Source organism: Lepus europaeus, chromosome 14, assembly GCF_033115175.1.
Source record: "Lepus europaeus isolate LE1 chromosome 14, mLepTim1.pri, whole genome shotgun sequence".
In the NCBI taxonomy this organism is placed as follows: Eukaryota; Metazoa; Chordata; class Mammalia; order Lagomorpha; family Leporidae; genus Lepus; species Lepus europaeus.
In genome coordinates, this window is record NC_084840.1 from 83,016,972 (window position 1) to 83,040,050 (window position 23,079).

At 43.8% G+C, this 23,079-nt stretch overlaps 1 protein-coding gene across 1 annotated transcript; it reads right to left on the reverse strand.

Annotated features, from left to right (window-relative positions):
• Window positions 1–9,692: 9,692 nt before the first annotated feature.
• Window positions 9,693–10,753, reverse strand: LOC133773902 (RWD domain-containing protein 4). The gene has a single exon (XM_062211445.1). The coding sequence runs from the start codon at window positions 10,544–10,546 to the stop codon at window positions 9,980–9,982; it is 567 nt and encodes a 188-aa protein (XP_062067429.1). The 5' UTR covers window positions 10,547–10,753; the 3' UTR covers window positions 9,693–9,979.
• Between the last annotated feature and the right edge of the window lie 12,326 nt (window positions 10,754–23,079).

The following is a 23,079-nucleotide window of genomic DNA, read 5'->3' on the forward strand; positions in this document are numbered from 1 at the left end:
GGCCCGGGATCACTGTGGTTCTCTGAGGCTCCAGTCCTGGGGAACATACCCAGTTATTTACTTGCCAACAGCAGGCACTTTGAGCTACAGAGGTGCAGAGAACATAGAACCTCAAAGCCAAGATGCCTGGCCTTTTATGGAAAGGTTTGCCAGCACTGATCTGCTAGAGAGAAGGGTTCCTGCTTCATGCAGTTTCTTTGGGAGCAGGGGACAGGGAGCTATAAACAACAAGTAGGAAAGACCTACATGCAAAACTACAATTTTAGGTAGTGATAAGTGCTGTGGGAAATGCAATATGGTTGTGGGGGGCTGGGGGTCAGAGCCATTGAGAGAAGTGGAGACTCATTTAGAATAGGTGGTCAGAGAAGGGTCCAGGGGCCAGGTGGGGGTGGGACTCTGAGGCTGTGGTCTTGGTCATTTGAGATGAGGTGTAGGACACAGTGTCATGTGGAACGTCAAGGAACTGAGGTCCTAGGACCAAAATTAGACAGAGGTGGTTATGGGGACAGTGGCCCTGGGCCTGAGCTCAGTTTTCGGGTGACAAGAAGAGAGTGACGTATTCACTCAGCAGGCATGGGTCCAACGCATTGCCGGTGGCATGTGTTTCTTCCCTGGATCTCCCCCAGAGAGTTCTCTCATGCCACATGCTGCTCTCACCATATGGTTGTGACACGCCACCTAAGAAAAAGAGGGGGCCAGGTTCTCTGCCCTTTCACCACGGGCAGGGCGCAGGGGGTGACGGAAGTGATGCTGGGACTTCTAAATTTCAGACTCTGAGCCTCTGTCTCGCCCATCAGTCCATTCTGCCATGCCCCTGCACCCCTGCCTGTATCCAGGCCTCCCTGCCAGGAAGGATTACAGACAGTGGGGGGTAGGGTAGGGACTCCACCCCACAGGCGCCAGGCAAACTGTAGGGTAGAAGACAGGGCAGGTACTTAAAGACACTGCCTTGTCCCCAGTCCCTCATGGGATTAGAAGTGTTTCTAGCACTTCTGTGTTTCCTGAAATGACTCTGCTTTCTCTAGTTTTGATGCTGAGCAAACAATGCCAATAATTGATAGACTTTTAAAAGCTCCCTTTATCTAACAGCACAGTCTCTCCTAGGATTAACCAAGAGCTTTGACTCAGGATCATTGCCTTTTCAACAAAATATTTCACTGCCCAAGCAACCCCTGTCTTTATCTGTTGCCTAGGATAAGCAGTCTATGTGTTCTAACCCTGTGCGTTTAAAAGTGTTTAACACTGCAGAGTTTAACACTCTTTTGACTTGAAGTGGCAGCAGGAAATAAACAATGTAAATGCTACCCTGTTAACTGGAATAACTTGAAAGTGCATGTTTAATTTTTTTTTTCACTCATAATCCTTTGAAAGCCCTGGCAAGATGGAAAATGTGTGAGGCTGGTAGGAAACTTGGGTCTTGATTTTTTTCCTCTTAACCCCACCTGACACCGACTGTTGGCTGATTGGGAATTCTCTCCCTCCCCACTCTGGTCCTTGAAATATGCATCTTCTGTTTTGTATACACCCAAGCCTGCCAAGCAGTTCATGAGAAAGGCAGTGGGGGGGGAGGGGTGCAGGCACACACACCACTCTGTGGGAGAGGAGGCTCCAGGCCAGGTTTCTGGTCTACCCACCAAACTGGCGCCTTCTTTGTACAGCTGCTCTGGGAGCTGACTCAGACTGCCTTTCTGCTCCCGAACTGTTAATGACCCCATGAACCCTGACAGATTAAATCAAATTATACATGCACCAACCCCTACAGCTAAATGTAATGGCAGCCTGGGGCCTCTTCTGCACTGCAAACTACAAACTACATAGTTATGTTACCATAGTTATGTTACCAGAGTACTTATCGGGCTCCCGTCTGTGTATCCAAGGCTACACCTACATTCAAGGAGTATTGTTGAATTCAGAGAAATCTGTAACTTATAATTTCATTCAGCCTGAACTAAGCAGGTTCTAACTGGATTCCGTTGATGGTGGGCTATGAGCTGCAAGCCACAGGGCTGCATCCCACATCTACTGATAGAATTACGGTAGTCAACAGTGCCTCCAGGGCCTGCGGATTGTGGTCAGAGCTAGGTATTGGGAGTAAAGAGATGGTGAAGAGAAAACCTTACAGGTGCTCTTTATTTGGGAGGAGAGAGCAAGGGAGGTGATGGCATGATCCTGGAAGATTGACAATATTGAAAGGAGAGCTCGACATGTTTGAGATCTCGGTGTTTACATTTCTGGTCTAGTTTGTAGCCTGAAATATAATCCATATTTTTGCTCCTTTATAAAATATCATTTTGTGGAGACTGGTGCTGTAGTATAGTAGGTTAAGCCCCACCTGCAGTGCTAGCATCCCTTATGGGTGCCGGTTAGAGTCCCAGCGGCTCCTCTTCCAATCCAGCTCTCTACTATGGCCTAGGAAAGCAATAGAGGATGGCCCACATGCGTGGGCACCTGCACCTGCGTGAGGGACCTGAAAGAAGCTCCTGGCTTTGGATCAGCCCAGCTCCAGCCATTGCCACCATTTGGAAAGTGAACCAGCAGGTAGAAGACCTCCCTCTCTGTCTGTAACTCTATAATAAGTAAATAAAATCTTTGAAAATATATCATTTTGTGAATTCTAAGGAAAAGTGCAAGTAAGCCTAAAATCCCAAACCTAACAGCACTTCTTGCTATTCTTAAGCATCTTTTACAATGGGAGAGTCCTAGTAAACCTGGAATGGCCCCTTGACTAGGTAAATGTCTCCGCTTCTCTTGAAGGCATTTGTATTGAACTTCTTTGCTTGTGAAAGTGACACATTTGTGTCTATTGATATGGAAAATACAGAAAACTCCAAAGTAGGAAATGCAAACATCCCACATTTGCATCTCCAAGAAATAGACACTGCTTAGTTGTTGGTATAATCCCTTCTGATTGTGTGTGTGTGTGTGTGTATGTATGTATGTATGTTTATAAAGTGACACTCTAAAGTATGGCTAATGTGTAATGTACCGCTGCCTGTTTCATGCTTTGTGTGAAAACAATCATTTTGGGTCACTCAACACACTGCTCAGTGTGCAGGTTCCACTTCAGCCATAATTCGGTAATGCAATTCCTTATAGGACACTGGCATTTCTTCTAAATGTTCATCCATTAGAAAAGATGCTGCAATGAGTGTACATACAATATAGCTTTGTATATACCCACAATCATTTATACAAGGTCCATTCCTAGGAAAGAAGTGATTGGGTTATAAATCATGTAACAAATCAAACTACTATGTGTCTAAGTTACCCCTATGGAGCTAACCAGTTTTGAAAGAGTCTGTCTTCTGGCAAACAAACAAAAATTCCATGTGATCATGATGCTTAATCTTTGCAAATTGAAAACAAGAGAAAAATACCTCATTGTTTTAACCAGCAACTTCATGATTGCTGTTGATGATGAATTTTTTTAAAGTTTGTTTTTAAGGTTATTTATTTATTTAATGGCTAGGTAGAGTTACAGACAGAGAAAGTGAGAGACAGAGAGAGGTCTTCCATCTGCTGGTTCACTCCCCAAATGGCTGCAACAGCTGGAGCTGAGCCGATCCGAAGCCAGGAACCAGGAGCTTTTTCCAGATCCGAGTCTCCCACGTGGGTGCAGTGGCCCAAGCACTTGAGCCATCTTCTACTGCTTTCCCAGGCCCTAAGCTGAGAGCTGGATTGGAAGAGGAGCAGCTGGAACAGGAACTGTCGCCCATATGGGATGCTGGCGCAGCAGGCAGAGGCCTTGCCTACCATACCACAGCACTGGCCCCTTATTCATTTATTTGACAGTAGAATTATGGAGAAGGAGAGAGAGAGAGAGAGAGAGAGAGGAGAGAGGAGAGAGAAGAAGGGAGTGGAGAGAGGAGAGAGGAGAAAGGAGAGAGAGAAAGGGAAAGAGAGAATCTTGCATCTACTAGTTCACTGCCCAATGGCCTGGAACAACTTCTGGGTCTCCCATGTAGATGGCAGGGACCCAAGGATTCAGTCATCTTCTGCTGCTTTCCCACGCATATTAGGAGTGACCTGGACAGGAAGTGGAGCAGCCGGGACACAAACTGGTGCTAACAGGGAATGTCGGTATCTCAGATAATGGCTTAACCAGCTATCCCACAGCGCTAGCCCTGACAATTGTATTCTGATGCTCAAATAAAATTTTTACCAGATTAAATCTAAACTTCTTTTTGTGTGGTTTTTGGCCTTTTGTATCATGCTGAGAAATAATTATAAAATATCTGAGATATCTTTGTCTTCAATTTTATTCTCAATTAATTTTCTACATCCAGCTGAGTGATAGTTCTAAAATGCATCTTAGTCAGATCATGCTGGTCTGCTTGCAACCTGCCCACCTGTCCCCTTCTGGCCCATCGTGGTAGCCAAGCACTACGTGGCTCAGAGGCTCCTGAAGCTGCCCTCTTGGGGGGTATATGTCCTGCCACTGTCATACACAGCAGTGCTCTGAGCACTGGGCTCACATCCACCCCTACAGACGTTCTCACCTTCATGCTCTGCCTTTCAACCTGCTGCTACTGTTACCAATAGTTCCCTTTATTTATTCAATTGACCTTTGAAGTGTTCAAACAACTTGCAGACTGTAGTGGATACTGGATTTTTTTTCCTGATTATTGCCAAGAAAAATACCCGCTTGTCTTTTGGGAAACGCCTTTCTATTGTGTGCAGTCCTCCCACCCTAGAGCCATAATTTTATATAGATGTAATTTATATCTTCAATTTACCTTTTTTTCCCCCACTCAAAAGTATATTGTAAACAGCCTTCCTTGTTAGTACAAAGGTATCTATTAATTTTTTTCATGGCTCCATCCTTATCTCAAGGTTTGGATGAATCACAGTTTAGCTATTCTCTCTCTCTCTCTCTTTTTTTTAAGATTTATTTATTTATTTGAAAGTCATAGTTACACAGAGAGAAGGAGAGGCAGAGAGAGACAGAGAGAGACAGAGAGAGAAGTCTTCCATCCACTGGTTCACTCCCAAATTGGCTACAATGGCTGGAGCTAAGGCGATCCAAAGCCAGGAACCAGGAGCTTCTCCAGGTCTGCCACATGGGTGCTGTCCCCTAACTATTCTCTTTGCTGACTTTCTTTTCTTTTTTTTTTAAAAAAAATATTTATTATTTATTTGAAAGTCAGAGTTACACACAGAGAGAAGAAAAGATAGAGAGAGAGAGAGAGAGAGAGAGAGGTCTTCCATTGGCTGGTTCACTTCCAAGATGGCCACATTGGCCAGAGCTGAACGGATCCGAAGCCAGGAGGCAGGTGCTTCTTCTGGGTCTCCCACACAGGAGCAGGGGCCCAAGACCTTGGGCCATCAACTACTGCTTTCCCAGGCCAGAGCAGAGAGCTGGATCAGAAGTGGAGCAGCCGGGTCTTGAACTGGAGCCCATATGGGATGTCGATGCTGCAGGCAGCAGCTTTACCTGCTACGCCACAGTGACCGCCTCATGCAAACTCTCATACCAGTCATTCCCATGCAGTGTTCTCCACTGTAAGTGATGTGGTGAAGAACAGCCCTGTTCTTGGGTGTCTGCTGTTGAATTGCTGGGTTTCCTTCTAGACTTTCCTTGCTGAACTCAGTTTTTATCTCAGACTTCAGGTAAAACAGGGCAGATTGATTCTGAAAGGACAGGAAAGAACAAAAATACGTAGACCCACAGGATGAAGGGAGCAAGGGAAGCGACCTCAGCAGAGAGGAGCTGCATGGGGAAGAGCAGAGGCTCACCTGTATTGGGTGATCCCACCTGGAGTGCTCTAAAGGGGGAGGGGTGACTCCTGGCAGGGGAGCTTAGAGACTCAGAGCCTGCAGTGCAGAGGAAGTGGACAGCGTTGGGTAGAAAATGGCCATTGGCTGAAAATCTGCTTATAGAGTATATGGTCCTAGGACTCCCTCATGGACATTTTGAAAATTTATTCTTAAAGCAGTACCCTGGGGGCTGATGCCATGGCATAATGGGTAAAGCTGCCGCCTGCAGTGCCAGCATCCCATATGGGTGCCGGTTCAAGTCCCGGCTGCTCCACTTCCGATCCAGCTCTCTGCTATGACCAAGTTCTTGGGCCCCTGCACCTGGCATGAGACACTTGGAAGCTGCTCCTGGCTCCTGGCTTTGGATCAGCATAGCTCCAGCCATTGCAGTCACCTGAGGAGTGAACCAGTGGATGGAAGACCTCCCTCTCCCTCTCTCTCTATACCTCTCTGTAACTCTGCCTTTCAAATAAATAAATAAATCTTTAAAAAAAGAAACCTTAGTATCCTGGATTCCCAGGGTGTGGGAAGATGTGCATTCTCTCCTGGTGATATAGCTACTGGGGAGGGAAATTTGACAGCATCTGCAGGCATGGAAATTGGAAAAAAAAAGGCATAATGTTGGCTCAACAATTTCGTTCTTCATAGACACACTGGCAAATGATTGGCAAAGGTATATTCTTCAACAAAAAAGTGTAACATGGCTGTTGGAAACAATGTGGTTCAGAAATAAAGAGAAATGAGCTACCAAACCAGGAAAAGATATAGAGGACTTTACATGCACATTACCAAGTCAAAGAAGCCAGTTTGAAAGTCTATATATTATATGATTACAAGACATGACATCTTTGGAGCCAACACTATGGTCTAGCGGGTTAAGCCACCGTCTGCACCACTGGCATCCCATATGGGTGCCAGTTTGAGTCCTGGCTGCTCCACTTCTGATTTAGCTACCCGCTAATGCACTTGGGTAAACAGTAGAAGATGCTCCAAGTACTTGGGCCCCTGCCCCCCTGTTGGAGATCTGGATGAAGCTCCTGGGCTCCTGGCTTTAGATTGGCCCAACTCCAGCTGTTACAGTCATTTGGGTAATGAACCAGCAAATGGAAGATCTCTCTCTGTGTCTCTCCTTCTCTCTCTGTCTTTCTCTAACTCTACATTTCAAATAAATACATAAAATTTTTTAAAGATATGACATCTTGGAAAAGACAAAACTGGATTTTGTAAAAATGACCAAAGGTGCTATGGATGAGTAGATGGAACACAGATTTTTAGAGTAGTATACAAAGATTCTTCAAAAAATTAGTGGGAAAGATAATTAAAAGATAAGTTTTATTTTGGTGCAAAGAAGTTTGAAATCTACCAATAGCTTTTTCCTAGTGCATTTCCATGAAGTTTTTGAAGACACATATGATGGCAGACACATGGCATTTTACATTTGTTGGAACTTATAAAATGTACAGTACAGAATGAGCTCTAATGTAAGCAATGGATTTAAATGAATAGCAACGGAGTCATAATATTGGTTCATTGATTGTAGCAAATGTACTGCATTGATGCAAGATGTTGATAATGGTGGAATAATCAGGGAAACTGGTGCAAGGGGGGAAATGGAGCATTCTGTATATTCTACTCAATTTTTCTGTAATCAAACTGCTCTATCTTAAAATTTTAGCTATTTGAAAGACAGAGTTACAGAGAGGTAGAGACACAGAGAGAGAGAGAGAGAGAGAGAGAGAGAGAGAGTTTCCAGCTACTGGTTCACTCCCCAAATGGCCATAACAGACAAAGCTGAGATGATCCAAAACCAGGAACCAGGAGCTCCATTTGGGTTTCCCACATGGGTGCAGGGGCCCAAGCACTGGTGCTATGCTCTACTGCTTTCCCAGGCACATTAGCAGGGAGCTGGATCAGAAGTGCAGCAGCCGGGACTTGAATTGGCGCCCATATGGGATGCTTGCTCTGCAGGCCAGGGCTCTAACTCATTGTGCCACAGTACCAGCCCCTAAAATAACTCTATCAAGTAGAAAGACTTTTGAATTTCTGAAATAAAAATAATAGGACTATAGAAATAGTGTGCAGGACAACAGAATGGGATAAGCAGCATTCTAAAAGGCTTTCATGTATTTCAAGGAGAGTGATGGTTGCCTGGTATGTACAGTTGTCACGATCCTTCCATCTTCACTCTCAAGATCTGTGTACTTCACTGCATGTTAATTACACTGTTCTTCAACAAAGTATCGTTACAGCAACAACAACAAACAAGAAGTTAGGAATGATGTTAACAGTTGCTTCTCTGTGAGTGAGGCTGTTTTTAATTCTCTTCTTTAAATCTGGCTGGTTTCTATCTATGTGTCTGCAATGAGTATGCTTTAACAGTAGGAAAAAAGTTTCTCTCCCAATTTTATGAGATTTTTTTTTTTTCACGGTAATGCAGATTTTATTGCTTATTATGTCATTCCACACAATTTTAAGTAAACAGACTTTCAGAAAATATACTGGGAATATCAGACATGATGGCAGTATTGATGAGAAGGTTCAAGTGTTTTACAGAAGGTAATAAGAGGCACCACTGCCACCATCACCCCAGAAATCTGTACATTTCATATAAAAAGTGTAAAAATAGTTCATTGGCATTTAACTAGCATTATTCTTTGTAATCTATGAACAACGATAAGCCTGATCAGTTTTGGGATCTTTAGAGCAAAACAAAGTATTTTCTTCCATGAGCAGATATTTCTTCAAAATAGTAAGCAAACAAATCAACACAACAAGAACGACATATGCACAACCCCGAACAAAAATTGGCATATACCAGTGGTCCTGAATTTCAACATTTGGCTCTATATTAATCAAGAAAGAAAATGTGATTCAGCTTTTGAAAATGAGATTAAACTCCTTCACTATAATTCTTTATAATAAAATTTTTTTTTTATAATTCAAGTGATTTGACTGAAGTGAAAACTAACCCAGTAAAAACTATGGGTACAACTCAAACCTGCTCTCACACTAAGGTAACTTCTTTTTGCACAGTTAAATGCTGATTAAAAAACTCTCACTCAAGTTGCACAAGTATAATAACTTGAAGAACTAACATCTGTCCTTCCAGATAAAGCAGTAGGTCTAAGTGTTCTTAAAGCTGGGGAGTATAAACAAAATCACCGTAAATCACACGTCAACATCAGTAACTTTTCCTGGTAAAACAGTAATATCTTCCTCTATTCAAGATTTAAAAACAAATCAAGCATGTATGATAGCTTAGCTTCTGAAAGGCTTCTTTGTATTAAAAAGAAGCTCAGGTTGAAAAATACATGTGGATACTTGGAAAGATCCTGAAAGGAAACAAGACTTGAAATGTGGTTCCATGTTGAACCATCCAGAAGGATTCAGTTATCCAAGGGCTAAAAACACGAAACAGTAGATAAATAAGAATTTATTGAGCTCATTGTCTCCAACAACACAAAAATTAAACATTAAGGCATTTTTTTTACTCTCATCCTGATATATGCCGCAAAGAGAAATCTTTTAAATAAGAGCTAACACTTACTACACGAATGCTTTCAAATGTATTTGGCGGATTTGTTTTTATATTCTCCTAATCCATTTATCACTGAAAGCTCTCATGATCAAATATTGTGACACAAATCAAGATAAAAATATAAAGATACTACTTTATTAAAGGATCACACTTGAGAAATAAAAATGAACTACGAAGAGTACCCATTGTGTAAAATTCAAATATTGGTATTTAAACTTCTCTGAGGCGATGTGTGCTTCAGTAATTAAACACAAGCAGAGATAAAGACTTTATTCTAGAACCCCAGCAATACGGGGCACACTATGGAATAACTGGACTCAGTGCTCGGCTGTATGGGGGTGACAGTTTGAAAAAGGCTTTGTTCGCCTTTAAAAACTATCACATCTACTGGAGTAAGATCATATAAATTAACGATTATTATTCCCTATTGACCAGTTATAAAGCTCAACACAGTTCATAAAGTATACTAACAATTAACATTTTCACCTTTTATTAAGGCAAGTTTGTGAAAACAATACAACCAGATCTCTTCATGAACTTTCCACTTAGAACATTTTTTATGTAAGAAACTTAAAAAAACCTGTGCTTTATAAAAAGCCACCTCAATACCAGAAAATAGTAATGAAAGATTTTCAACCCAGTTTTCTGTCTAAACGATGTTTTTGCTTCTCAAATCCCAAGTTGTTATTCATCATCTTTAGAGCCAGTTTTGCTTAAATGCTTCACGACATCAACCCAGTTCCAGCCCCGAGGGAGTTCCCCTTTGTGGTCTGTTTTATCTGCCAGCTTACGTTTCTGGGCCTTTGAAAGTTGTTCTTTTTTATCTTTTTTCTTACTTGATGGGGCTGTATTAGGAGTTTCAACTGAGATGATATTGCTTATGGATGTTGCAGAATTGATGGGATGATGGTTCTCCATGAACTGCTCTTTATTGTCCTTGGCATATTCAAACAATGTATAAGTCATGGCAGTGCCAAGATTAACTTCTACTGCTTCCTGTAACTTGGCTAATATACTCTGCTTTACAGCTGATGATATGGTGTTGTTAAAAAAAGCATTCATAGATATAATTGGAGGTGTTTGGGGATAGGTTTCTGTCCAGGAAATCTCTATTAAGAAAGCTTTGGGATCGCCATTTTCACCTATCCTGTATTGAAATGAAACTGGACTTAATTCCCGGAAACTTTCATCTCCTTCATAAATAGAACGTAAAGCTTCTAGTTCCATCTCCTGGTCCTCGTTGGCACTCATCGCGCCAGTCGCGGGGCCCTCCCGGGCTGCTGGCGTTCACAACGAAGAGGGCACCAGTGCACTGGCCCCCGAGGCCGGGGCGTCCCCCTTCCGCGCCTCGGCTGCGGGGCCACGCACCCTTCGCGGCCGCAGACCAGAGTCACGCACGCCTCGGGGCTCTCGGCAGCGTCGAGTCGCCGAGCACAGGGGCCCGGCAGTGCTCCGGGAGCCGGAGGCCCAATTTTATGAGATTTTAGAGAGTGGAATTAGCAGATCTTGGTGACTAATTACATGTTGCCAGGGGATGTGAAGGGAAAAGAAGTCTAGGACAACTTCCAGGTGCTTTTTTTAAATAATAATAAAAAAAACTTAATTTTGAAATAATTTTAGACCTTCAAGGAGAACTACAAAGATAGCACAGAGACTTCCCAAAGACCCTCCCCTTGGCTTCTCTTAATGCCAATCTTTTTTTTTTAGATTTCTTTATTAATATGAAGAAAACAGTTTTCATGCATTCCACAGGTACAGTTCCAAGAAGACAACCACACTTCCCTCCTTCTGCTTATCTTCCACCTTCCCCTCTCCTCTCTTCCTTTCATCAGTTTTTGCAAAGACATAATTTTAATCCATTCTATATTACCAGGTTTAATTCACCACTAATCATAATATTCAACAAGTAAAAAGTAGGAAGACCACAGTACCACAGGAGCATAAACAAGGGCTAAAAATGACAATCATATCACAAAATGTCCATTTCATCCCTATAAATTTTTTGTAATCTAAACTAACTGCAACATAGCAGAGAAAACATATGATTTTTGTCTTTCTGAAATGCACCTTTTCATGAATTGTAATGGTTTCCATATGCACCCATTTTGTTGCAAAAGACAGGATTTTACTCTTTTATGGTTGAGTGGTGTTCCATAGTGTATATATACCACATTTCCTTTATCCAGTCATCAGTTGATGGATATTTGGGTTGGTTCCATATCTTAGCTATTGTGAAATGAGCTGTAATAAACATGTGGGTACAGGTAACTCTTTTTAAAAAAGATTTATTTATTTATCTGAGAGGCAGAGTCATAGACAGAGAGAGACAGAGACAGAGATAGAAGTCTTCCATCTGCCGGTTCACTCCCTAAATTGCTGAAATGGTCAGAGCAGGGCTGATCTGAATTAAAGAGCCAGGAGATTCTGGGTCTCCCGTGTGGGTGTGGGGGCTTTCCACTGCTTTCCTAGGCCATCAACAGGGAGGTGGATCGAGAAGTGGAGCAGCTGAGACTTGAACTGGCGCCCATATAGGATGCCAGTACTGCAGGCAGATGCCTAACCTAGTCTGTCACAGTGCCAGCCCCCAGGTAACTCTTTTATATGCTGATTTCATTTTGTTTGGGTAAATTTCCAGGAGTGGGATGGCTAGTTTATACGGTAGATCTATTTTCAGCTTTCTGATGTATCTCCACACTGTCTTCCACAGTGGCTGTACTAGTTTACATTCCCACCAACAGAGTATTTGGGTACCTTTTTGCACACATCCTTGCCAGCATTTGTTGTTTGTTGATTTCTGTATGTAAACCATTCTAACTGGGGTGAGGTGAAACTTCATTGTGTTTTTGATTTGCATTTCCCTGATTGCTAGTGATCCTGAGCACTTTTTCATGTGTCTGTTGGCCATTTGGATTTCCTCTCTCTGAAAGATGCTTTTCAAGTCCTTTGCCCATTTCTTAATTGGGTTGTTTGTTTTGTTATTGTTGAATTTCTTAGGCTTTTTAAAAATAGATTCTAGATATTAATCCTTTATCAGTTCTATAGTTTACCAACATTTTCTTCCATTTTATTGGTTGCCTCTTCACTTTGCTGAGTGTTTCCTTTGCAGCACAGAAGCTTCTCGGCTTAATGTAATACCATTTTGTCTGTTTTTGTGTTGATTACCTGCGCTTCTGGGGTATTTTCCAAGAAGTCTTTGCCTATGCCAATGTTTTGCAGTGTTTCCCCAATGTTCTATTCTAGTAATTTGATAGTATCAGGTCATAGGTTTTAGATCCTTGATTCATTTTGAGTTGATTTTTGCAAAAGGTGTAAGGTAGGGGGTCTTGTTTTATACTTCTGCATGCAGAGATTCAATTTCCCCATCACCATTTGTTGAAGCCTGTCTCTTTCTCCAGGGATTTATTGTAGCTCATTTGTCAAAGTTTAGTTGGTTATAGATGCATAGATTAATTTCTGGAGTTTCTATTCAGCTCCACCAGTGTACATGTCTATTTTTGTGACAGTGTCAGAATGCTTTGGTTATAACTGCCAGTTAGTCTTGAAATCTGATATTGTGATGCCTCTAGCTTTGTTTTATTGTTAACGATTGCTTTAGCTATTCGGGGTTTCTTGTGTGTCCTGGGTGCTCCACTTCTTATTCAGTTCTGTATCCATTAGACTGGGAAAAGCAGCAGAAGATAGTCCAAGTGTTTGGGCCCTTGCCACCCACATGGGAGACCTGGATGAAGCTCCTGGCTTGCTAACCTAGTGCTGGCTCTTATAGCCATCTGGAAAGTGAACCAACAGATGGAAGGTCTCTCTCTCTCTCTCTCTCTCTCTCTGTCTCTCTCTCTCTCTCTCTTTGTGTGTGTATTTCCCTCTATGTAACTCCCTTTCCAAACTAAATAAATAAATCCTAGAAAAAAAAATGTAGAAAAAGAGAGGCTTGTCAAGACCAAATTGACAATAGAATTAGTTTCAAAATAAGTGTCAAGAAAGAACAAGATTAAAAAGGAGACATTGAATTTGGTCACCAGGTTGTCACTAGCAAATTTGTTCACTGATGTTCTGGTGGAGTGGAAAGTATGGATCCAGATTTCAACAGGACAAGGGAGAGAGCATTAGAAAAATGATGGTTGAGAATATCAGACACGTTTGAGGGTGTGGACAGAAAATTAATGACAGTTCTGTGATCCTCTCTCCAGGCTGAGCTACCCTGCAGATGGGACCAGCTGGCTCTTCAGTCATGTCGTCTTTGCTTGCTGGTACACAGTGGGCTGAACAGATTGCTGAGTGTCCCTCTTGTGACTTGTGATTTTCAGAACGAGTGCTACCTTACTCTGTAATCGCGATAACTTTGAAAACTGTACATGACTGGAAATCTGCCAGCCATCGCCACCCCAATTCTGATTGTACTTCTCTTCCCAGCCTTGAGTGTTCTGTGCTTGTCTGGGGGGTGGGGCAGCTGGCTCTGACCTTCGCAGGGCACACCACTGCATTCCGCTGTTTCAATTTCAAAATAAAAGGAAACTTATATTTAAAAAAAAAAAAGATTGCTGAGTGTGGGGAAGACTATATAAAAGGTATGTCTCCTTGGAAGAGAACTTTTGCTCATTATTCCAGGTAAATACATCAATTCATGGTGAATGATGGTCAATAAATGTGAATCAGGCATAAAGCACAAAATAAAGGTAAGTTGTGGGGTAACTGAAACTCTACATGAGAATAATTTTTAATCACCTTTAAAGAGTCATAGAGAAAGGCTGATAATGGAATTAAGTTAGGGAACCTCAAAAGGAAATAATTTGAAGATAAAAAATAAAAGCATGTTGGCCGGCGCCGCGGCTCAACAGGCTAATCCTCCTCCTTGCGGCGCCGGCACACTGGGTTCTAGTCCCGGTCGGGGCGCCGGACTCTGTCCCGGTTGCCCCTCTTCCAGGCCAGCTCTCTGCTGTGGCCAGGGAGTGCAGTGGAGGATGGCCCAAGTGCTTGGGCCCTGCACCCGCCTGGGAGACCAGGAGAAGCACCTGGCTCCTGCCATCGGATCAGCGCGGTGCACCGGCCGCAGCGCGCTACCGCGGCGGCCATTGGAGGGTGAACCAACGGCAAAAGGAAGACCTTTCTCTCTGTCTCTCTCTCACTGTCCACTCTGCCTGTCAAAAAAAAAAAAAAATGCATCACAGACTCTATGTGAAAGGAAGCAGCAAAGGAAGACTCATGTTTTTACCAGAAATAGTCTAAGGTGGGTGGCCATTGTGGTGCAGCTGGTTAAGCCACCACTTGGGAGGACTGCATCCCATAGTAGAGTGCTGGCTTGAGTCCTATCACCTCTGTTTCCAATTCAACTCCTTGCTAATGCATCCTGGGAAGCAGAAGATGATGGATCAAGTGGTTGGGGCCCTGCCACCATGTAGGAGAACCTCATGGAGTTATTGGCTTCTGACTTCAGCCTGGCCCCACCCTGGCTGTTGTGGCTATTTGGGAAGTGAACCAGCAGATGGAAGATTCTCCACTCCCCCTTTCTCTTTCTCTCCCTCTGTTGCTTTGCCTTTCAAGTAGATGAAAATAAATAACTAAACATTACATTCCCCCTGCCCTGACCAAATGAAATAGCTTAAGGCAGGCAAAGTGTCATCCGCTTCTGGGGATCAGAGGGTTTGGCAGCAACACCAAGAGACCAGGATATATCAAGAGACAGACTGGGGGCCAGCGCTGCGGTGCAGAGAGTGGGGCCGCCGCATCACATATGGTTCTAGTCCCTGCTGCTCCTCTTCCAATCCAGCTCTCTGCCATGGCCTGGGAAAGCGGTGAAGGATGGCCCAAGTCCTTGGGCCCCTGCACCCGCGTGTGAGACCCAGAGGAAGCTCCTGGCTCCTTGCTCCTTGCTTTGGTTCAGTGCAGCTTTGGCTGTTGCAGCCAACTGGGGAGTGAACCAGTGGATGGAAGACCTCTCTCTCTCTCTCTGCCTCTCATTCTCTCTGTGTAACTCTGCCTTTCAAATAAATAAATAAATCTTTTTTTAAAAAAAGAGAGAGAGAGACTGGGCAGTAAGCAACAGGTTTGTTCAGGCAAGTCCTATGTACCCTGGACTTTCGCTAGATGGAATCGTCAGACCTGAGGAGGGGCCTGTTCTGGGTCCCAGGTGCTCAGGAAATGCTTGTTGCTGACTTAGCACTGAGCTCTGCATCAGAGCCCAAGCAGAAGGAAAGCCTGGTTTCTGAGAAAACCAGCAGGCTGATCAGAAGACATCTCACTTGGGGAGGGGTGTTTGTTCACTTGTATTGCTAACTCCCCTGGGTAGTGAAAGACAAGGGCTTCCACACTGATGGTCAAGGCAATGAAACAGCGAGTAAAGTGACTGGAGAAATTCACTCTAAAATCCACCAAGTGAGGAACATCAATCTGTCAAAGACCAAAACAGTAAAAATGCAGCGATCTGTTAAGTTGCTGTTTGTCTTCTATTTGTGCCTAAACTTAGCACCTGCCGATGTTGCAATCATGCACATCAAATGATAGGATCTCAAGAGGTTAGGAATCAAGTCCCTCATTTCAATGATCAGAAAACAAGAGTGGGGCATCCATCATTCAGGTGGAGTGCTGACCTAGGTGGCAAATTCCAGTGGTAGAAGACACCGGATTAGGCCCAAGGGCCCCTGTTTCTGACCCACTGTTCTTTTGTCTGTGTCTAGCTCTCTTCCGGTTATATGGAATATTCTTTATTGATATGCTTGTGTTAACAGCTATCATTTATGATCCTTATTTACTCATTGTCCTTACTCTGTTTCTTTTCTTGTCTTTCACTCTTTTTCTGCTTTCTCGGATTAATTGAGCATTTTACATAATTCCACTTTCTCTTCTCTCCTAATGTATCAATTATACATCTTAAAATTGTTTTTAGCAGTTTCTCTAGAGTTTACAATATGTGTTTACAATCAATCCAAATCCATTTGCAAATAACACTACACCATTTCATGAGAAGTGTGGGTAACCTGCAACACAGTATTTCCCATTCAACCCTCTGCTACTTCATATCATTGTTGTCATTCACTTTGGTCAACCCTAAGCTATACTTTTCCTTTACATTGCTACTGTTATTATTTTGAACAAGCCTTTGTTTTTTTCAGAGTTATTCACTAATTTACTTGAAAGGCAGAGTAGCTGCTGTGGTCTGGGAGGGCAGTGGAGGATGGCCCAGGTGCTTGGGCGCCTGCACCTGTGTGGGAGACCAGGAAGAAGCACCTGGCTCCTGGCTTCGGATCGGCGCAGTGCTGGCTGTAGCAGCCATTTGGGGAGTGAACCAATGGAAGGAAGACCTTTCTCTCTGTCTCTCTCTCACTGTCTAACTTTATCTGTCAAATAAAAAAAAGAAGAAAAGAAAAAAAAGAAAGGCAGAGTAGAAAGAAGCAGAGAGAGGTCCTCCATCTGCTGGTTCACTTCCTAAATGGCGGTAATTGCCAGGGCTGGGCCAGGCTGAAGCCAGGAGCCAGGCGTTTCATCTGGGATTGAGTGTTGATTTCAGGTTTTTTTTTTTACTTTCATTTTTTTTTCTTGTTGTGAGGTTGAGAGTGAAAAGATCCAGGCTCTTTACTTATTAATTAATTAATTAATTAATTTTTGACAGGCAGAGTGGATAGTGAGAGAGACAGAGAGAAAGGTCTTCCTTTTTGCCATTGGTTCACCTTCCAATGGCCACTGTGGCCGGTGCATCACGCTGATCCGAAGCCAGGAGCCAGGTGCTTCCCCAGTCTCCCAGGCGGGTGCAGGGCCCAAGCACTTGGGCCATCCTCCACTGCATTCCCGGGCCATAGCAGAGAGCTGGCCTGGAAGAGGGGCAACCGGGACAGAATCCGGCACCCCGACCGGGACTAGAACCCGGTGTGCTGGCGCCGCAAGGAGGAGGATTAGCCTATTGAGCCGCGGCGCCGGCCACTTATTAATTTATTTTAAGACTCATTTTATTTATTTGAAAGTCAGAGTTACATAGAAAGAAGGAGAGACAGATAAAGAGATCTTCCATCCACTGCCAAGTTCACTTCCCAAGTGGCTTCAAAAGCCAGTGCTGAGCCAAGCCAAAGCCAGGAACCTGGAGCTTCATCCAGCTCTCCCACATGGGTGGCAGAGGGCCCAAGCACTTGGGCCATCCTTTGCTGCTTTTTCCAGGCTATTAGTAAGAGAGCTGCATTGGAACTAAAGAAGCCGGGACACAAATGGAGGCCCATATGGGATGATGGCATTGCAGGTGGTGGCTTTATCTGAATACCACAATGCTGGCCCCAGATCCAGAATTTTTAAATGAGAGACAAAAATATTCTTTTTTTTTTTTTAAAGATTTTTCCATCTATTTGAGAGGCAGAGTTAGAGAGAGAGGGAGGGACAGAGAGAAAAGTCCTACATCTGCTGGTTTACTCCCCAAATGGCCACAAGAGCTTCCACTGCTTTCCCAGGCCACAAGCAGAAAGCTGGACCAGAAGAGGAGCAGCTGGGACTCAAATCAGAACCCATATGGGATACCAGTGTGCAGCCCACTATGCCACAGTGCCATCCCCAACAAAAATATTCTTTATTTTGCCTGTGAAAATAACAGTATCTATAAAGCAAATTATTGATTAATTTATTTGACAATGACCTACCCTTCCTTAAATTATTAGTGTTTGTCCTTGGAAATGGTCTCTTTTAGAAATAAACAACTGAATTGTCCCATTGACTAAAGTCTCCATTGTTCTGTGACCTATGCTTAGGGCATACATCTCTGACTTCCAACCCTGTCATCCATTTCCACTTAGAAGTCTCAGTTTCTCAGATGGATGGATTAATGGTTACCTGAGGGAAAGACTTTACTTCTCATTCTGTCTTGTAGCCAAGGGAGGCCATGTGACTGTTCTTTAGCCAATGGTAACCTAAATGAAGTGAGTTGTGTATCACCTTCTAGAAGCTTCTTCTTTTTAAAATTTTATTTATTTATTTGAATGGCAGTTACAGAGAGAAAAGGAGAGACAGAGAAAGAGGTCTTCCATCCACTGGTTCACTCCCCAGATGTCTGCAATGGTCAGGGCTAGGCCAGGCTGAAGCCAGGAGCCAGGAATTTCATCTAAGTCTCCCATGGGGTTGCAAGGAACCAAAGACTTGGATCATCTTCTGCTGCTTTCCCAGGCACATTAGCCAGGAGCTGTATCAGTCAGGACTCAAATAGGTGCCTATATGGGATGCCAGGGTCAAAGGGAGCAGCTTAACCTGCTGTGTTACAACACTGGCCTCTAGAAGCTTGTTTTTGGAATTCACCTTGGATCACAGGATGAGCGTGACCTGAGAAGGATGGTGGAACATAGAGGGTACCTGGGCCCTGAGGATTTCTGGTGTCATGAGCCCTCAGCTGCCCCCTCCCTGCTTCTTCAGGAGAGAGAAAAACTCCAGGTGGTTTAACACCACAGTCACTTTGCTCCTCCTCAGCTCTGTCAAGCCTAATCCCAATGTTTTTCTGTTATACTTACTTGTCAAATACATAGGAACACCTGTGCCTCGATCCCCTGGCTTTCTGTTAGCTTTTTCCTCTTTTCATTTATTCAGAAGATATTTATTTAGTATCCTCTTTTGTTACTTACCCTCCAAGGACCCCGGATCACTAAACAGCAGGAAAGTCAAGGCCCCCACCCTGCGGCAGTGACATTCTAGGGCAGGGAGACACTGCGTAAGTTAACACATTGTACTCTCTTGGCAGTTGTGAGTGCTGGGAAGAAACTCAAGGGGACGTATCCTTTCTCCATTATTGCTGCAGCCGATTGCCACGGTGGTTTCAACAACACAAATGTGTCACCATCTTCTAGTTCTGGGGGTCAGAAGTCCAAAACGGGTCTTACTGGGCCAACATCAAGGGTTGGCAGGCTGTATTTCCTCCTTAAGGCCACACAGGGGGATCCATTCTCTTGCCTTTTCCAGGTGCTGGAGGCATCTGCATTCTTGGCTCCATCTTCAAAGCCAACAATGGCAACTTGGGTCATCCTCACAAACATCACTCTGTCTTAATCTCCTCTTCTTCTAAGGACACCAGTTACCAGATTTTAGAGCCCACCCTCATAACCACATCTAACCTTAATCATCTCCCTAAGGGGCCATCTCCAAATACAGTAACATGGGGGAGTTCAAGAAATGAATCTGGAAAAAGACACAATTCAGTCCCTACCAGAGATCAGCAGAGAGGTGGCTTGAGAGATTAACCTGGGCTACCTCGATACGGAGATGACTTTGCCCATTTACCCTCTTCCCTCTGAATATGGTTACAACCTGTGAGTATGGAGTGATGGAAGTCCTGAGATTCTACTATGGCATGTGGAAAAAGGGAGTCTAGGCCGGCGCCGTGGCTTAACAGGCTAATCCTCCGCCTTGAGGCGCCGGCACACCGGGTTCTAGTCCCGGTTGGGGCACCGGATTCTATCCTGGTTGCTCCTCTTCCAGGCCAGCTCTCTGCTGTGGCCACGGAGTGCAGTGGAGGATGGCCCAAGTCCTTGGGCCCTGCACCCCATGGGAGACCAGGAGAAGCACCTGGTTCCTGGCTTTGGATCAGCGAGATGTGCTGGCCGCAGCGGCCATTGGAGGGTGAACCAATGGCAAAAAGGAAGACCTTTCTCTCTGTCTCTCTCTCTCACTATCCACTCTGCCTGTCAAAAAATAAAATAAATAAATAAATAAATAAATAAATAAATAAATAAATAAAAAGGGAGTCTATACATGTGGTCAGGGTCCCAAGTCCGTTGAATTTGAGTTAATCAAAAGAAAGACGGTACTGGGTGGCCCTGACCTAGTCAGCAGAGCTCTTTATAGGTGGAAGTTTTCCTCCGGCTGTCCTGAGAATGCATGCAGAGACTTAGACTGTGGGCTCCTGTGGGAAGACATGGTCTCTAAGACAGAGTGATCCACTGGCCAATGCCAACAAAAAACAAACAAAAAGACCCAGGGATCTCCACCATGCAGTCACAAGGATCTCACTTCTGCAACAACTTTAATGAGCCCAAAAAATAACTGAGCTCCAGATAAGACCATAGCCTCTAGATACCCTGAGATGAGGCTTCAGTTACACCATGTGCAGAATCCTGACTGAGTTAATACATGGGTGCTGCTTCCAATTGCTAAGTTCGTGCTAAATTATTACCCAGCTATAGCACACAAATGCGCTCTCTCCGTGAATCCCGTGTCTCAACTACATCATCTCAGCTCTGACCTCTTTCTTATGTCACTATTGCTTGGAAAGACCTCACCCCAAAATGATCCTCTCCCACCTCCTCACCCTAGTCCTACCACAGAGCTCTTGGGTGTGTGGGTGGCTGGGGAAAGCTGGAGGCTAAGGGGCTGGAGCACCTGCCAGCTGGCTTAGCTCTGTTCTACACTGCAGTTTTCCCTTCTTGTCCTCCCCTATGCTCAGCCAGACCTCCCCCTCCTCAAATCACTGGGCTCCCTTGCCTTCAAGGTCACAGGGGAAAGAAAATCCACCATACAAGAACTCCCTGTAATCCTTAGCACAAAGTTTATCTGCCTACCTGTGTCTGTAGCTCCTGTTTCTTAGGAGGGGGTATGGTCTTTCAGGAAAAAGCTGATCACACCCTGGGAAGCTTTACCCATACTGGTCCCTGCATCGTGCTTTTTCCACAGCCAGCTGGCTGAAACCACTCTCCTGCAAGGTTGCTCACCTCGTACTGAAGAGCAAGGCAGCTGATACTCAACCCTCACTACGAACTCTGACAGCAAGCCACACACTGCTTTCTTTTTTTTTAACGTTTATTTAATGAATATAAATTTCCAAAGTACAGCTTATGGATTACAATGGCCTTTTCACCCCCATAACTTCCTTCCCACCTGCAACCCTCCCCTCTCCTGCTCCCTCTCCCCTTTCATTCACATCAAGATTCATTTTCAATTATCTTTATATACAGAAGATGAATTTAGTATATATTAAGTAAAGCTTTCAACAGTTTGCACCCACATAGAAACACAAAGTGAAGAATACTGTTTGAGTACTAGTTATAACATTAAATCACGATGTACAGCACATTAAGGACAGAGATCCTACATGAGGAGCAAGTGCACTGTGACTCCTGTTGTTAACTTAACAAATTGACACTCTTATTTATGGCATCAGTAATCACCCTAGGCTCATGTCATGAGTTGCCAAGGCTATGGAGGCCTTTTGAGTTCACCAACTCTGATCATAGACAGAGGTCTATGATAGACAAGGTCATAGTCAAAGTGGCAGTTCTCTCCTCCCTTCAGAGAAAGGTACCTCCTTCTTTGATGAGACCTGTTCTTTCCACTGCGATCTCACTCGCAGAGATCTTTCATTTAGGTCATTTCATTTTTTTTTGCCACAGTGTCTTGGCTTTCCATGCCTGAAATACTCTCATGGGCTTTTCAGCTGGATCCAAATGCCTTAAGGGCTGATTCTGAGGCCAGAGTGCTGTTTAGGACATCTGCCATTCTATGAGTCTGCTGTGTATTCCGCTTCACATGTTGGATCATTCTCTCCCTTTTTGATTCTATCAGTTAGTATTAGCAGACACTAGTCTTGTTTATGTGATCCCTTTGACTCTTAGTCCTATCATTAAGATCAATTGTGAACAGAAATTGATCACTTGGACTAGTGAGATGGCATTGGTACATGCCACCTTGATGGGATTGAATTGGAATCCCCCGGCATGTTTCTAACTCTACCATTTGGGGCAAGTCTGATTGAGCATGTCCCAAATTGTACATCTCTTCCCTCTCTTATTCCCACTCTTATATTTAACAGGGATCACTTTTCAGTTAAGTTTCAACACTTAAGAATAATTGTGTATTAATTACAGAGTTCAACCAATAGTATTAAGTAGAACAAAAAAATACTAAAAGGGATAAAGTATTAAGTTGTTCATCAACAGTCAGGGCAAGGGCTGATCAAGTCACCATTTCTCATAGTGTCCATTTCACTTCAACAAGTTTCCTTTTTGGTGCTCGGTTAGTCACACACTGCTTTCTGAAGGAGGTCTCCCATTTACTTTGTTTACTTTTTTCTCCAGCAGCTCCTCCTATGAATCCTTCCTTGGATCTTTGTCCTGACACCTCTTGGGTTTCTGCTGAGTCCTCAATCTGCCCATTCTCTTTGGGAGACCTGCTATTGTCAACACTGTGCTGATCACTCCAAACCAAATTCCCAGCCTCATCTCTACCCCAAACATTAATCTGTGCACCCTGCTGCCTGCTCAACATTTCCTGCAAGGTGGCAGTAAACCTCATATTCAAGTTGACAAAGCTGAATTACTCACCTCCCCTATGACCCTGTCTTGCTCCAAAGGTTGCTAACCAACCTCAGTGAGAGGCACTAGTAAACAGCTTCGCTGTACCCAAAGTGCTTCCTGGTTTAACTCCCTGGTATCACTCCATCCTGCTAGCTCTGTCCACCTCCTGAACACTGTGCGAGCCTATTTCATGATCCTTTATTGAATTTTGCTAGCTCTCTCTGCCTCTGGATGCTTGGTAGGTGCATCCAATTATCCTCTTCCACTTGAATCATCATGGTTGCCTTCTGTTTTTAATATTGTGAAGCTGAATGCAAACACATGTTGTAAGTAGGGGAAAAGAGACAGAAGCAAGTCAAGTCTATGAAGCTTGATTCCCAGGGCGACTCTGACTTCAAAAGTGAAAGTGGACTTTTTCTCATTCTGTTTTCTTTCTTTGTTCATTGTCGTCAGGTTGGTATTTCTCAGTGCGGGCTCTGAGGACCATCTGTCTCCCATTGCTCTGCTAGCTGATAAAATGCATATCAGTGAGTCCTGAATCAGACG